This window comes from Aulonocara sp. 'chitande type north' Nkhata Bay, linkage group LG5 (assembly GCF_057382095.1).
Source record: "Aulonocara sp. 'chitande type north' Nkhata Bay isolate Kocher_YH1m ecotype deep benthic linkage group LG5, A_spYH_male_GT1.1, whole genome shotgun sequence".
Taxonomy (NCBI): domain Eukaryota; kingdom Metazoa; phylum Chordata; class Actinopteri; order Cichliformes; family Cichlidae; genus Aulonocara; species Aulonocara sp. 'chitande type north' Nkhata Bay.
Window position 1 is genome coordinate 15180655 of NC_141348.1, and position 16656 is coordinate 15197310.

The following is a 16656-nucleotide window of genomic DNA, read 5'->3' on the forward strand; positions in this document are numbered from 1 at the left end:
CACGGGTCTATGTGGTATGGCGGGACTATACTACGTCAATCCGCCCGGTGGTGGTTTAAGTGGACTACCCTTTTGAAAGGACTTAGAGCCAAGGGAGCGAGGTTAAAGTGTTCGAAAAAATCTGAAAAAAATTTGGGTCACTTCAGACCTCATACACTCCCTATAGAAGTCTAGATACACTGATACACACCAACCAGACTCTATTGTGTTTTCTGGAGACATTGTCCACTTGACAACAATGTGTTTTATGAGGTCCAAAAAAAACAATATTGGGTCTTTAAAGGGACAATGATGTAATATGTAAATAGCTCATCATTACCATGAATACACATCTGACAGGACACAGGATTACTGGAACATCATTTTATTAGTGTTCTTGGATCTGAACATTAATTTTAACCATAAATAAAAAAAGAAATCTATGGACAAAAATGCCCACGCTTCCCACAGAAATATAAAAATATAGAAAACAGAAAAATTAAAAACATTTAAAATGAATTTTAATAGTTTAAAGGTAAATATTAAGGGGAGAAAATATGCATTTATAATTTTTTATTTTAAATATAACCCGTCAAAAAAAACCCTAAATAAATTAAATGTAAAAATTATGAAATACAAACTACTTCTGTATTTAACAAGAACTTTTTTTTCTTTAAACAGAACATCAGTGTTAACAACAATTGGCAATCTGACCAAGATGTAAAACCACAGCTCTCTAAACAGTTATTTTAGTTCATTTTTTTCTGCCTTTTTGCAGTTAATCCTCTGTTTCTTACAAAATCTCGTATGTTTTGAACTGTTCTTCCTGCCAACACCGGATCTTCTACCAATTTGCAATGACTGCATTCATTTTTGGTGGCTAGTTTCCCTTCGTTTATGTGGTCTTTAAAATGCCTCATCACTGCAGCAACCTCAGCCTTGGACCACATGTTTTTGGGAGCTCTTCGGGAATTGTGGGATTGAGCAGCATTTTTCTCTGGAAGATATATAAAGTAGTAGTAGTTAAAACAAACAAAAAACCAAACAAAAAAAACAAAAAACATTTGGTGGTTAAAAGAATGGATGCTACCCTGTACTAACTTCTGAAATGTGTTGCTACCATCAATATCAAAACGAGCTAAAATTCTCTTTGAAAATTTATCAAATTTCTAAAATGAGACATTTAGTGTTCCGCTGTGAATAAAAGACTGAATAAAAAGTTGAATAAAAGTCTCTTGATGCATGCTCAATCATCCAGGTAAGTAAATCCCAAAACGTTGATTCTGTTAATCTGGACGTAGCGTTTTCAGTGGGAGAAACATTTTGTCACTCATCCAAGTGACTTTTTGCCACCACTCTGCAGTTTGCCATATGTTGCAAAGTGATGAAACAATAATAAGCTTAGAGAACCAACTGCACCCCTTACCTTCAGAGGGAGCAGCAGTCTCACTTGCTGCAGGCATTGTGAGTGGTCCTTCATCTGCTGATTACACAATTTGATTAAGTTTTAATATTTGTAACAAACATTTTATCCACAGAAACCAAGCTAGTGGTAACTTACCACAATCTACAGTGTCTTGGAGCTGCGCTGTGTTTGTGGAATCAGCTACTGCATGTACAGGCTCACTGGTGCCACACGCCAACATTGTGAGTGCTGTGTCATCATCATCTGATTCACTCTCACTGTCCTTTGTTTCAGCATCACTTAATGCAATTTCATCTGAGAAATTGTGGGAAAACCCCCCCAAAAAACCAAACACAAACCCCCCAAAAACCTCACATTAACAACGAGATATGACAAAATACAGAACAAATACTGGAAATTATAGTACATAGTTTTACTATTTAAGGCCACCACTCTGCAGTTTGCCAAATGTTGCAAAGTGATGAAACAATAGACTTCAAGAACCTTAAATCATGGACATTTAACAGAATGGTCTGTGCTTTTAGGTTTTAATTCGGTTGATAAAGCATAATATTCAACTACTGCCCTAATATTTGCTCCTTTCAATACAAACCTTCTATTTTGATCTCATCCAGTGATTTCCCCTGGATCTGGGAAAGTTGTCCTTTTTCCAGTGTTAAAAGCAGTTTGGAAATCTTGGCCAGCTGTGTTGTGGGAACTGGTAATCTGTAGAATTCGCGGTGAACGCGGATATCATGACCCAGGAAATCTGCAACCTGATCAAGTTCGTTGTTTTTCAAATTAAGGACTTGTGAGAGTGTGGCAACATGTTTTCTGAGCTGTGTCGATCTTAGATACTCAGGCTGCTTTGCTCCACACTGGTGTGCATGAACACGCAAGGAGTCCATTCCTCTGTAATGACTCATTGATCGGGGTCTTGCAAAGAGGTAGATATTAGTGGCACAAATACCACAGTCAGGCCTCCTACTAACCAGTAGTGACAGAGCATCCAGCATGCTTGGTGTTAGCAGAACTGGAACATTTCTGTCCCTTTTTCCCATTATTTCTATTCTACAGAAATAGTTACAGAGTCTCTGTTCCATTTCTGAGAGCCCCATGGCAACATCTGTGTGGAGTGCTGTTTTGTCTCTTTCAAGAAAACTTTTGAGGCGCATCTTTGAAACCTCTCCAGAACGTCTTCGGTTGAACACAATGATTTGTGAGAGTGTAACTTGTGCAAGTTGGGCATAATTCTGAGCTGTGGCTTCGTTCTCCAAGCTGCAAAAGGCACTTTCTGCAGATTTTTGAAGGTAGTGATGGAGAATCCGAACATCTTCTGTAAAGGGCAATGTTGATGGCTTGTTAAACTTTGCCTCACTCAATGTGTTCAAGGCACGGTGAGACACCATCTCAGACCATTTGGAGACATACAACTTCTTGAACGCATCAGTGGACTTGATTAGGGCTTCATCCTCTGTCATGAGGGCACGACAATGGATAATGTCAGACATTTTATGCAGTGTATGTCCCAGTTTCAGCGCAAGGCTTGGAGTTTTGTATGACAGTGTCTCTTCATCAAAACCTGAAACTTTCTTTACTGCTTGCACAACTCTCTGGAAATTAGCAGGCTTAATAGCTTCTTCCATGTTATGCACTGAGAATTCTGTGCGCAGACACAACAACAAACGTCCCGCTTCACGAAGCTTCTGTCGTATATAATCATACTTTGTAGGGTCTTGTCCATGTTTATTGTAGAGGGACTGGGCAAACTGAATAACAGTAAAGTCATTTCGCACAGCTGAGGCAATCTCATCTTGTTTCATAACAGCAAGAACCTTCCAGACTCCACTTGACACCTGCGGATAACACTGAGACTCCAGAGTTAAAGCCAGGCCGAGTACTTTGGTTCTTCCAGGTTCTTTATCCGTGTCATCTTTTGGTTTGTTAGGACATCTGCGGACATGTCTCCAAAGATCCTTGCGAACATACATCCCTTGACAATAAAAGCAATGAGCAAACTTTCCCTCTACTGCTTTAATCTTGGGTCTTCTCTTCACTTTCAGTGGTCCCACTCCACCATGCAAAACTGCAGCATTATGCTTAATTTCCCTTATTTCTCAATTTCTCTAACAGACTTTTACGCTCGTTTGAGTCTCTAGGCAGGGAAAATGCATGCACAACATCAGGAGCCGTTTTGTGCGTTTTCAGGTGGCGGGAAATTTTAGCTTGTGGTTTGCCACAAAAATAGCAGTAATTTCTTTTACTTAAAGTCATTTTTTCTGATTCAGTTTCGCAAAGCTCACTTTTATCTTGTGGCTTGTCCTTTGTCAAGTTGTGGATTAAATTCGTTGAATCTGATTGTTCATGCGCTTTGGAGATGTCATCTTGGCATAGCAGACCTTTTGATGTGCTTGGCAATAATGAGATGTCTTCATCTGAATCTTCATCATATGACTCTGAATCTGGCACATATTCTTCTTCTGATATGCTGTGGTTGCCATCATCATCGCTTGATATTTGATCCAGAACTGAATGTGGCAATCCATCCTCCCCTGAATATTCAGAAATTTCTTCTTTCTGGAATGTAAGAACAAAAGTTTTTTTAATTGATCAATACTTTAGACAGGTAAAAAATAAACTGAAAAAAAGTCAAGCCAAATATGAATGGGATACACACCTGTGTTGACTGGTGGCAATTCTGATTTGCCAATTTTGCAAGGCAAGATTTGTGCCAGACCCCTAAACAAACTGAAACACATTTTGATAGACTTAATTTAGCTTTGCAGTTCTATTTAAGTGAAGTAGTTTTTTGTCAAAGCATTGCAGTAATGTCAAATGCTGAAAAAACAAAAAAAAACAAAACTGTTCACATTAAGGATATTTTAATGACTACACATACACTGCTAATCCCCCTCCCCCCCCCAAAAAAGGACATCCCAGATGTGAATGAAGGAATTATTCTTATTAAATACTTTGTTCTTTAGGTAGTTGAGTGGCATGAAAGTGTGTAGTTGAATGTGTGTGGCCTCCAGATGCCTGTACGACTTCCCTACAATGCCTGGGCATGCTCGGGATGAGGTGGCGGATGGTCTCCTGAAGGATCTCCTCCAAGACCTGGACTAAAGCATCTGCCAACCCCTGGACAGTTTGTGGTGGATGGAGTGAGACATGATGTCCCAGATGTGCTCAATTGGATTCAGGTCTGGGGAACAGGCGGGCCAGTCCATAGCATCAATGCCTTTGTCATGGAGGAACTGCTGACATACTCCAGCCACATGAGGCCCAGTGTCGTCTCGCATTAGGTGGACCCCAGGGCCAAATGCACCAGCATGTGGTCTCACAAAGGGTCCGAGGACCTCATCTTGTTACCCAATGACAGTCAGGCTCTCTGGCAGGCACAGAAATGCCACCCCTCACCATTACTGACCCACTGCCAATATGATCATGCTGGAGGATGTTGCAGGCAGCAGAACATTCCCCACGGCATCTCCAGACTGTCACGTGCTCAGTTTGAACCTCCTTTCAGCTGTGAGGAGCATAGGGTGCCCGTGCTGAAGTTGCCAAACTTTGTGTTTTCTGGCAAATGCCAAACATCCTGCATGGTGTTGGACTGCAAGCTCAATCCCCACCTGTGGATGCTGGACCCTCAAGTCACCCTCATGAAGTCAGTTTCTGACCATTTGAGCAGACAGATGCACATTTGTGGCCTGTTTGAGGTCATTTTGCAGGGCTCCTCTTGTTCCTCCTTGCACAAAGGTGGAGGTAGCGGTCCTGCTGCTGGGTTGTTGCCCTCCTATGGCCTACTCCACATCCAGGTAGCACCTCCATGCTCTGGACACTACACTAACAGACACAGCAAACCTTCTTGCCACAGCTCACATTGATGTGCTACGCTAGATGAGCTGCACTACCTGAGCCCCTTGTGTGGGTTGTAGACTGTCTCATGCTACCACTAAAATGAAATCACCGCCAGCATTCAAAAGTGACCATAACATCAGCCAGAAAGCATAGGTGCTGAGAAGTGGTCTGTGGTCACCACCTGCAGAACCAGTCCTTTATTATGGTGAATTGACTATAATTTCCACTTGTTGTCTACTCTATTTGCAAAACAGCATGTGAAACTGGTTGTCAGTGTTACTTCCTAAGTGAACAGTTTGATTTCACAGAAGTGTGACTGACTTGGAGTAACATCGCATTGTTTAAGTGTTCCCTTTATTATTTTGAGCAGTTTATGTTATGGAATGGGGAATTGAGGACAATCCCAAGTATACCATTTTTACAAGGTCCTGCACCAATGAGGTAATACTGCATTTCTTTAATTAGACGTGACCACCCATTAATTAAAAAGGGAGCAGTGTTCATTTCAGCACGTCTTAACTTGTTGAACTCTATTAATGCTTTTTACTATACACTGTACCTATTCACTAAATGTCTCACCTTTGCACTTAAAGCCAAGCCACTTGAGGGAGGAAACCGGTCCCACACACTGAATGCACTTGTCCAAAGATGATATTGTTGTGCACACCAGACGATGATTGTGACACTGTTAGCAAAATATTGCAACATTTATTTGTTTTGGACAGTTGGAAAGGTGTGTTTTCAATTCAGTTGCAGATATCAACTAATAAACTTCGTCCATGTAAATCACATCACACCCAGGTGACTGCCAAACACACACACACACAGCATCCATAAAGAATGATGATAGATTAAATTATTAGTTCATTAAGTGGTACACTGGATTATATTTACCCTTTCAGGCTCTGGATGTTTCAGGTCCAGATCATTGTTTGGAAAGCTGTTTGGTTGTGGCTTTAGGCAGCTCACAGTCTTCTGAATCTGGCTGGTCTCAGTCTTCGTGTGTAACAGATAGAGAATGAAGACAAAAGAACAGTAATCTGACAGTTACTAAAAATGCATCACTCAAGAGGATGAATAGACCATTTCACTATTGGCAAATAGCGTAAGGTACACATCGTGCATGAGAAACATTCATTAAAATCTGTCCTAGGTCAATGTTACCTCTTCAAAATCTTGCACTGAAGAAGAATGCATGGCTTCTGAGCCTTGCTGAGGCATTTCTTCATCAAGATCCTGCAACAAAGAAAAGATGGCACAAAGATTAGACCAAGTGCTCTTCTTGCAACTGTACTGGGCAGTCCTGTGCTTCTGTCTTTAATTTGCATGTGTGTGTGTGTGTGTGTGTGTGTGTGTGTGTGTGGGGGGGGGGGCTTTCCACTCAAGAAATGTTTTCTTCTGAAAAAAATACTGGCTACAATAATTAACAACTGATTCCTTTGCAATCATCCATCCTCTTCCACTTATCCTTATCAGGATTGTGGGGTAGCAGTTTTGGGGCCTATACCAGCTACCATAGGGCAGTACAACCTGGACAGATCACCAGTCTAACATGGAAGGACAAGCATTTGCATTCACACCAAAGGGCAGTTTTGAATCACCAGTTAACCTAACCCCATAAGCTACATCTTTGGACTGTGGGAAGAAGCCAGAGTACACAGCGAGAGAGCCCATGCACTACCAGCAGTAAAAAGTGCCTAAAACAAGTTAAGTTGTATAGTACTATCTATCTTAATGTTCAAGCCTGAGTTTCAAACCACATAGAAACAAAGCACATGCAGTCAGTTCTGCATGCTGTAGGTCAAACTGTCAAGAAATACGAGAAGACCCCTCCTAAAACCAGAGTGATGTCACCATGAAGCAAACTTTGACAGAGTCTCCCAATAAAAGTGTGGTCCTCCTAAGTCACATTTGGGTGGTTAACACACACACACACACACACACACACACACACACACACACACACACACACACACTCAGATGTTATCCAGACTTGCACTTTGAAACAATGAAAAGGACCTACAAGCCACAGTCCATGTAAATCACATCACACCCAGGTGACTGCCAAACACAAACACACACACAGCATCCATAAAGAATGATGATAGATTAAATTATTAGTTCATTAAGTGGTACACTGGATTATATTTACCCTTTCAGGCTCTGGATGTTTCAGGTCCAGATCATTGTTTGGAAAGCTGTTTGGTTGCGGCTTTAGGCAGCTCACAGTCTTCTGAATCTGGCTGGTCTCAGTCTTCGTGTGTAACAGATAGAGAATGAAGACAAAAGAACAGTAATCTGACAGTTACTAAAAATGCATCACTCAAGAGGATGAATAGACCATTTCACTATCGGCAAATAGCGTAAGGTACACATCGTGCATGAGAAACATTCATTAAAATCTGTCCTAGGTCAATGTTACCTCTTCAAAATCTTGCACTGAAGAAGAATGCATGGCTTCTGAGCCTTGCTGAGGCATTTCTTCATCAAGATCCTGCAACAAAGAAAAGATGGCACAAAGATTAGACCAAGTGCTCTTCTTGCAACTGTACTGGGCAGTCCTGTGCTTCTGTCTTTAATTTGCATGTGTGTGTGTGTGTGTGTGTGGGGGGGGGGGGGGGGCTTTCCACTCAAGAAATGTTTTCTTCTGAAAAAAATACTGGCTACAATAATTAACAACTGATTCCTTTGCAATCATCCATCCTCTTCCACTTATCCTTATCAGGATTGTGGGGTAGCAGTTTTGGGGCCTATACCAGCTACCATAGGGCAGTACAACCTGGACAGATCGCCAGTCTAACATGGAAGGACAAGCATTTGCATTCACACCAAAGGGCAGTTTTGAATCACCAGTTAACCTAACCCCATAAGCTACATCTTTGGACTGTGGGAAGAAGCCAGAGTACACAGCCAGAGAGAGCCCATGCATTACAGCAGTAAAAAGTGCCTAAAACAAGTTAAGAAGTTGTATAGTACTATCTATCTTAATGTTCAAGCCTGAGTTTCAAAAAATTTCAACATAGAAACAAAGCACATGCAGTCAGTTCTGCATGCTGTAGGTCAAACTGTCAAGACATACGAGAAGACCCCTCCTAAAACCAGAGTGATGTCACCATGAAGCAAACTTTGACGGAGTCCCCCAATAACAGTGTGGTCCTCCTAAGTCACATTTGGGTGGTTAACACACACACACACTCAGATGTTATCCAGACTTGCACTTTGAAACAATGAAAAGGACCTACAAGCCACGGTCCATGTAAATCACATCACACCCAGGTGACTGCCAAACACACACACACACAGCATCCATAAAGAATGATGATAGATTAAATTATTAGTTCATTAAGTGGTACACTGGATTATATTTACCCTTTCAGGCTCTGGATGTTTCAGGTCCAGATCATTGTTTGGAAAGCTGTTTGGTTGTGGCTTTAGGCAGCTCACAGTCTTCTGAATCTGGCTGGTCTCAGTCTTCGTGTGTAACAGATAGAGAATGAAGACAAAAGAACAGTAATCTGACAGTTACTAAAAATGCATCACTCAAGAGGATGAATAGACCATTTCACTATCGGCAAATAGCGTAAGGTACACATCGTGCATGAGAAACATTCATTAAAATCTGTCCTAGGTCAATGTTACCTCTTCAAAATCTTGCACTGAAGAAGAATGCATGGCTTCTGAGCCTTGCTGAGGCATTTCTTCATCAAGATCCTGCAACAAAGAAAAGATGGCACAAAGATTAGACCAAGTGCTCTTCTTGCAACTGTACTGGGCAGTCCTGTGCTTCTGTCTTTAATTTGCATGTGTGTGTGTGTGTGTGTGTGTGGGGGGGGGGGGGGGGGGGGGGGCTTTCCACTCAAGAAATGTTTTCTTCTGAAAAAAATACTGGCTACAATAATTAACAACTGATTCCTTTGCAATCATCCATCCTCTTCCACTTATCCTTATCAGGATTGTGGGGTAGCAGTTTTGGGGCCTATACCAGCTACCATAGGGCAGTACAACCTGGACAGATCGCCAGTCTAACATGGAAGGACAAGCATTTGCATTCACACCAAAGGGCAGTTTTGAATCACCAGTTAACCTAACCCCATAAGCTACATCTTTGGACTGTGGGAAGAAGCCAGAGTACACAGCCAGAGAGAGCCCATGCATTACAGCAGTAAAAAGTGCCTAAAACAAGTTAAGAAGTTGTATAGTACTATCTATCTTAATGTTCAAGCCTGAGTTTCAAAAAATTTCAACATAGAAACAAAGCACATGCAGTCAGCTCTGCATGCTGTAGGTCAAACTGTCAAGACATACGAGAAGACCCCTCCTAAAACCAGAGTGATGTCACCATGAAGCAAACTTTGACGGAGTCCCCCAATAACAGTGTGGTCCTCCTAAGTCACATTTGGGTGGTTAACACACACACACACACACACACTCAGATGTTATCCAGACTTGCACTTTGAAACAATGAAAAGGACCTACAAGCCACGGTCCATGTAAATCACATCACACCCAGGTGACTGCCAAACACACACACACACACAGCATCCATAAAGAATGATGATAGATTAAATTATTAGTTCATTAAGTGGTACACTGGATTATATTTACCCTTTCAGGCTCTGGATGTTTCAGGTCCAGATCATTGTTTGGAAAGCTGTTTGGTTGCGGCTTTAGGCAGCTCAGTCTTCTGAATCTGGCTGGTCTCAGTCTTCGTGTGTAACAGATAGAGAATGAAGACAAAAGAACAGTAATCTGACAGTTACTAAAAATGCATCACTCAAGAGGATGAATAGACCATTTCACTATCGGCAAATAGCGTAAGGTACACATCGTGCATGAGAAACATTCATTAAAATCTGTCCTAGGTCAATGTTACCTCTTCAAAATCTTGCACTGAAGAAGAATGCATGGCTTCTGAGCCTTGCTGAGGCATTTCTTCATCAAGATCCTGCAACAAAGAAAAGATGGCACAAAGATTAGACCAAGTGCTCTTCTTGCAACTGTACTGGGCAGTCCTGTGCTTCTGTCTTTAATTTGCATGTGTGTGTGTGTGTGTGTGGGGGGGGGGGGGGGCTTTCCACTCAAGAAATGTTTTCTTCTGAAAAAAATACTGGCTACAATAATTAACAACTGATTCCTTTGCAATCATCCATCCTCTTCCACTTATCCTTATCAGGATTGTGGGGTAGCAGTTTTGGGGCCTATACCAGCTACCATAGGGCAGTACAACCTGGACAGATCGCCAGTCTAACATGGAAGGACAAGCATTTGCATTCACACCAAAGGGCAGTTTTGAATCACCAGTTAACCTAACCCCATAAGCTACATCTTTGGACTGTGGGAAGAAGCCAGAGTACACAGCCAGAGAGAGCCCATGCATTACAGCAGTAAAAAGTGCCTAAAACAAGTTAAGAAGTTGTATAGTACTATCTTAATGTTCAAGCCTGAGTTTCAAAAAATTTCAACATAGAAACAAAGCACATGCAGTCAGCTCTGCATGCTGTAGGTCAAACTGTCAAGACATACGAGAAGACCCCTCCTAAAACCAGAGTGATGTCACCATGAAGCAAACTTTGACGGAGTCCCCCAATAACAGTGTAGTCCTCCTAAGTCACATTTGGGTGGTTAACACACACACACACACACACACACTCAGATGTTATCCAGACTTGCACTTTGAAACAATGAAAAGGACCTACAAGCCACGGTCCATGTAAATCACATCACACCCAGGTGACTGCCAAACACACACACACACAGCATCCATAAAGAATGATGATAGATTAAATTATTAGTTCATTAAGTGGTACACTGGATTATATTTACCCTTTCAGGCTCTGGATGTTTCAGGTCCAGATCATTGTTTGGAAAGCTGTTTGGTTGCGGCTTTAGGCAGCTCACAGTCTTCTGAATCTGGCTGGTCTCAGTCTTCGTGTGTAACAGATAGAGAATGAAGACAAAAGAACAGTAATCTGACAGTTACTAAAAATGCATCACTCAAGAGGATGAATAGACCATTTCACTATCGGCAAATAGCGTAAGGTACACATCGTGCATGAGAAACATTCATTAAAATCTGTCCTAGGTCAATGTTACCTCTTCAAAATCTTGCACTGAAGAAGAATGCATGGCTTCTGAGCCTTGCTGAGGCATTTCTTCATCAAGATCCTGCAACAAAGAAAAGATGGCACAAAGATTAGACCAAGTGCTCTTCTTGCAACTGTACTGGGCAGTCCTGTGCTTCTGTCTTTAATTTGCATGTGTGTGTGTGTGTGTGTGTGGGGGGGGGGGGGGGGGGGGCTTTCCACTCAAGAAATGTTTTCTTCTGAAAAAAATACTGGCTACAATAATTAACAACTGATTCCTTTGCAATCATCCATCCTCTTCCACTTATCCTTATCAGGATTGTGGGGTAGCAGTTTTGGGGCCTATACCAGCTACCATAGGGCAGTACAACCTGGACAGATCGCCAGTCTAACATGGAAGGACAAGCATTTGCATTCACACCAAAGGGCAGTTTTGAATCACCAGTTAACCTAACCCCATAAGCTACATCTTTGGACTGTGGGAAGAAGCCAGAGTACACAGCCAGAGAGAGCCCATGCATTACAGCAGTAAAAAGTGCCTAAAACAAGTTAAGAAGTTGTATAGTACTATCTATCTTAATGTTCAAGCCTGAGTTTCAAAAAATTTCAACATAGAAACAAAGCACATGCAGTCAGCTCTGCATGCTGTAGGTCAAACTGTCAAGACATACGAGAAGACCCCTCCTAAAACCAGAGTGATGTCACCATGAAGCAAACTTTGACGGAGTCCCCCAATAACAGTGTGGTCCTCCTAAGTCACATTTGGGTGGTTAACACACACACACACTCAGATGTTATCCAGACTTGCACTTTGAAACAATGAAAAGGACCTACAAGCCACGGTCCATGTAAATCACATCACACCCAGGTGACTGCCAAACACACACACACACAGCATCCATAAAGAATGATGATAGATTAAATTATTAGTTCATTAAGTGGTACACTGGATTATATTTACCCTTTCAGGCTCTGGATGTTTCAGGTCCAGATCATTGTTTGGAAAGCTGTTTGGTTGTGGCTTTAGGCAGCTCACAGTCTTCTGAATCTGGCTGGTCTCAGTCTTCGTGTGTAACAGATAGAGAATGAAGACAAAAGAACAGTAATCTGACAGTTACTAAAAATGCATCACTCAAGAGGATGAATAGACCATTTCACTATCGGCAAATAGCGTAAGGTACACATCGTGCATGAGAAACATTCATTAAAATCTGTCCTAGGTCAATGTTACCTCTTCAAAATCTTGCACTGAAGAAGAATGCATGGCTTCTGAGCCTTGCTGAGGCATTTCTTCATCAAGATCCTGCAACAAAGAAAAGATGGCACAAAGATTAGACCAAGTGCTCTTCTTGCAACTGTACTGGGCAGTCCTGTGCTTCTGTCTTTAATTTGCATGTGTGTGTGTGTGTGTGTGTGTGTGTGTGTGGGGGGGGGCTTTCCACTCAAGAAATGTTTTCTTCTGAAAAAAATACTGGCTACAATAATTTGGAAAGCTGTTTGGTTGCGGCTTTAGGCAGCTCACAGTCTTCTGAATCTGGCTGGTCTCAGTCTTCGTGTGTAACAGATAGAGAATGAATATACAGTGCATTTTTGAAGAGGCTTTTGAAACATTAAATAAACTGTATGAGAAAGATAAGTTTCAAGCTATTGTCTTTAAAATATTCACTGTCATGTATAGAGAATTTAAGGCCCTATGATTAAGAGACAAATAGTCAGTGTGATTTCTTTATTTTTTAAGCCATTGCTAAAGGAGTAAAACAATCACCTGTAGCAGCAACGAACTGTCACTAGGGCCCATTTATCTTCAAGGGACAAAATTTAAAATGAATCTAACTAAAGAGGCTACACAGCAAAATCTCCAGTGTTAAATTAACACTAGAGAGTGTCTATATGGGTCCACACAACACTGTTGAGTGTTGAATTAACACTTTTGACAGTGTTATATGTTTAAAAGTAACCTAGTCAGTTTTGAAGATTAACAAAGACTAACACTGAGCAGTGCTGATTTTCTAACACTGGAATATTTCTAACATTTTGAGTTATTTTCCAGTGTTAGAAAATCAGCACTGCTCAGTGTTAGCCATTGTTAATCTTCAAAACTGACTAGGTTACTTTTAAACATATAACACTGTCAAAAGTGTTAATTTAACACTCAACAGTGTTGTATTTAACACTCAGAGGTGTGGACCCTTATAGACACTCTCCAGTGTTAATTTAACACTGGAGATTTTGCTGTGTAGAATCACATTAAACATCAATCACTGTTAAAATTTAGAAACCGAAAGCCATTTTTTATTTCTGCATACCTGCTGATATTTTTTTAGTGCTTTTAGAGGGCTTTGATGTGGCAGCCATCACAATTGCCTGTTTTCCATTAGTACCTACCCCTGTTTTTCCAGTAGGTTATAGTACCATGTAGTTTTTCAGTAACTACTGCACCAAGGTTCCAAGTGATCCAAAGTGATCAGAAAATTTGACATAGACTGAATGCCACCAGGTGGCTGGTCAATGGTGTCACTCGATAAGTTATGAGTGCGCCTCCTTCGTGAAAATCCAAGCCATCATTTTTGAAACTCTGAAATGTTTGAAATAGCGACCAAAATTAACAGCGTGATCCCTGAATTGAACACTAAAGTATAGACTGAGCAGCAGGCATTTTGTCACCTTGACGTCCATGCTTGCTGTGGCATTTATATCACTGGATGCTCGGCTGCATTGCTATAGTTACCCCAGGCACAGTAGGTGATACTCAATTTCAGTGAAAAACTAGATGCCCTAAGTCACGTTAAGCCAATTTGAGTAGGTACAAATGTAAAAATGGCTTAGGGTATGCAATTTATCAGTTCCAAAAAGTACAATTGTAGAAATACCTTGCATCTCCAGAGCCAATCCGAGTCACCATAATTATAGTCTATTTCTTCACCTGGACTTATGTCTCTGCTTGCAAATAAGCATAGATGGGGCTTTCCATTGATATTTAATATTTTCATCTTAGCACTTGGACTGATGTGGTTGTCGTTGACAAGTCTGCCTAATGACCCATCTTCTTGAGATGCATCCACACTGTGGGGTTAGGCAAAAAAGTATTAGCTTAACTAGTTAGTTAGGAAGCTTTTTTTTTCATAAATCAAAAGCAATGTGTCATTTAATCTTAATCAAACTACACTGATATAATACGCACCACCAGAGTTTTCCATCAAACTTGAATTCAAACATGAACACCTTCAGGCTGTCATGATAAACTCTGTGTCTCCGCTCACATTCTTCTTTTGTTATGAGTTTACCTCTGTATTCCAAAAGAAAGTCTCCTTTTTGGAATGGAACAGTCGTGAAAATGCCCCGACCTGAATTGCAGAGGCATACCAAGTGAGTGACAAAAGACAAAGTGACAAACTCCAAATCTAATCCAAACTAAAGACCAACTTACCTTTGAAGGCATTTATGTAGTGGATATCAAGTCCCAGTTTGTCCCTTCCAGCAGAAACATGACAGACTGCATCCTCCCGTGGAGGAATGCGTCTCCTTCGCATGTTCTCCTGTACGATTGGCTGTATTACCAAAGCATATAAAGTATTACGATTATCGTCATCATTGTCATCATCATCAGTAGTAGCAGAACTAGCAGTAGTGTAGTTTACAGCATAAACACAGCTGACTTATTCATAGTGCTAATTTATGCCTTCTTTTAAAATGTTAAAGGCCTAGTACTCAAAATGGCGACATGTGACATTTCTGTAATGGCGACTGCAGAGAGTGATACAAGTACTGAGAAAGCTTAGGCATCAAAACTGTAAGAAGTTTTTTCTTCAGGCATATAAATAAATACACGACTAAATACACTTATACCCTTGCTTTTATTTTAGGGCTGTCAGCAGAATGACAGACATTGGACAAACTGCCCGAAATTAGCTAACAGCGACATCAGGGATTTTGACTCAGACTGCGCTGGTTTAATTGTTAATCGCGTTAGTCGCGATGTCGGCATTAACACGTTTAAGCCACAATAATGCTTTAACACCGAGTAAATCCTAACACGGGTTAGCCCGCTTTATCGCGTTGACGCGGTTAGTCGTCAGCCCTATTTTATTTACTCAATGACAAACGCTGGGGCCGTTTTACTTCTTCAAAGACTCACTAACAGTCCATAAAGCATAAATTAAACCAGTTTAATATAGGCCTGTGCACCTATAATTTCATATAGTATTAAAGTCATGGTGCATTTTACATTAAAAAAGGCTTACCTTTGTGTTTTTAATCCGTCTTCGTATTGCCGTCGACATACACTTGTTAAAGGGCACGCGCGCGAAAGTTGTGGCGCCGTTTCCTGTAGGTACCGCCCATATATATAGCCTACCAATCACAATGACTTCCGGCCGTGTGTATTGAAAATGTGTATTAAATTGCAGTACCTACACACATCCACTCTAACTCGAAACGTCGCTGTGCAATACACTGGAATACACAAAAATCAGGTGAGGGGTATAGGTGGACTTTTAAGAAAATCAGAAAATCTTTTAATTATAGTTTAATAAATGAATTTACACTACAGTTTAAGCAAATACAGGTCAAAAGATAAATAATGACCTCATAAGAAGTAGAAAAAATTATTATTTAGACACTTAAAAATGCATTTACAAGTCATGTTTTAGGGGGACACATGAATACACAGCAAAAAGTCGAAATGTCCCCGGAGCCCAGGTACAGCGCAGGTCAAATGTCAATCCATACCACATAGACGCACTCACACACACACACACACACACACACACACACACACACACACACACACACACACACACACACACACACACCATCTGAGCAGCGAGGTTCCACTTTAACACCTACAAACTACAAACTGGTCTGATTCACCAGCTTCAAACTCGAGACCGACTTAGTGTAGAATTACATGTGAATCGTCCATGAGGTTATAGTTATTGTTATATTAAACTTCCTTTAACATCCCCAATTCAATAAAAATGAATGAGATGCTACACATGAAACGAGGATGTCGTCCATAACTTGTGGTTATGTTAAAATTGAGAAAGTTGGACTTTTTTCTTCTTGACTACCCAAAATGAACCTGTTTTGACATTTCCTTGTCGTCACCATTTTCCACGCCTTATCATACCAGTGCCCGAATGCATTTGGAATTGATTGAACTGTTTCGCCCTCTTGATATTTTTCATGTTAGAGCCAGAGGAAAGATAGCTTATTGCTGGATCAACCTTTCCAAACAGCACCTGTACAAACTGTTTTTTCTTTTCTTCATCCCACTCTTTTCCAGCTCCATCCATCTCAAAAGCACCCTCTGTAGATTAGCTCTGCACAGCA

General features: G+C 41.0%; 3 protein-coding genes across 5 annotated transcripts in view; 1 reads left to right on the top strand and 2 right to left on the bottom strand.

Moving 5' to 3' along the window:
• cdh4 (cadherin 4, type 1, R-cadherin (retinal)) overlaps positions 1 to 16656 on the top strand; it is a 241205-nt gene that overhangs the window by 98927 nt on the left and 125622 nt on the right. The window lies entirely within an intron of this gene.
• On the bottom strand, positions 349 to 6192 carry LOC147330033 (uncharacterized). Of its 2 annotated transcripts, XM_086291572.1 has the most exons (7): positions 6137 to 6192; positions 5822 to 5927; positions 4062 to 4132; positions 1998 to 3961; positions 1541 to 1699; positions 1406 to 1462; positions 349 to 976 (listed from the first exon to the last, which is right to left on the bottom strand). In XM_086291572.1, the coding sequence occupies exons 4-7, from the start codon at positions 3373 to 3375 to the stop codon at positions 729 to 731; spliced, it is 1842 nt and encodes a 613-aa protein (XP_086147698.1). In that variant the 5' UTR covers positions 3376 to 3961; positions 4062 to 4132; positions 5822 to 5927; positions 6137 to 6192; the 3' UTR covers positions 349 to 728. The 2 variants fall into 2 exon arrangements, with proteins under 2 accessions (XP_086147698.1, XP_086147697.1); XM_086291571.1 differs by lacking the exons at positions 4062 to 4132; positions 5822 to 5927; positions 6137 to 6192 and having other exon boundaries at positions 1406 to 1459; positions 1998 to 3799.
• On the bottom strand, positions 5102 to 16128 carry LOC147330034 (uncharacterized). Its single transcript, XM_086290845.1, has 13 exons — positions 15567 to 16128; positions 14753 to 14873; positions 14507 to 14669; positions 14196 to 14388; positions 12287 to 12388; positions 11336 to 11407; positions 11066 to 11167; positions 10116 to 10187; positions 8612 to 8713; positions 7665 to 7736; positions 7395 to 7496; positions 6407 to 6478; positions 5102 to 5227 (listed from the first exon to the last, which is right to left on the bottom strand). Exons 1-13 carry the CDS (start codon positions 15603 to 15605, stop codon positions 5102 to 5104), a joined length of 1338 nt encoding a protein of 445 aa, XP_086146971.1. The 5' UTR covers positions 15606 to 16128.

Excerpts from the sequence above, each read along its gene's own strand:
- LOC147330033 (XM_086291572.1), bottom strand. The coding sequence starts at position 3,375 with ATGTATGTTCGCAAGGATCTTTGGAGACATGTCCGCAGATGTCCTAAC. Across the intron at positions 1,463-1,540 it reads CCAAGACACTGTAGATTGTG|CAGATGAAGGACCACTCACA; the intron begins GTAAGTTACCAC and ends TTGTGTAATCAG. Across the intron at positions 977-1,405 it reads GACTGCTGCTCCCTCTGAAG|AGAAAAATGCTGCTCAATCC; the intron begins GTAAGGGGTGCA and ends TATATCTTCCAG.
- LOC147330034 (XM_086290845.1), bottom strand. The coding sequence starts at position 15,605 with ATGTCGACGGCAATACGAAGACGGATTAAAAACACAAAG. Across the intron at positions 10,188-11,065 it reads AACATCCAGAGCCTGAAAGG|GATCTTGATGAAGAAATGCC; the intron begins GTAAATATAATC and ends TCTTTGTTGCAG. Across the intron at positions 7,497-7,664 it reads CAGTGCAAGATTTTGAAGAG|ACTGAGACCAGCCAGATTCA; the intron begins GTAACATTGACC and ends TTACACACGAAG.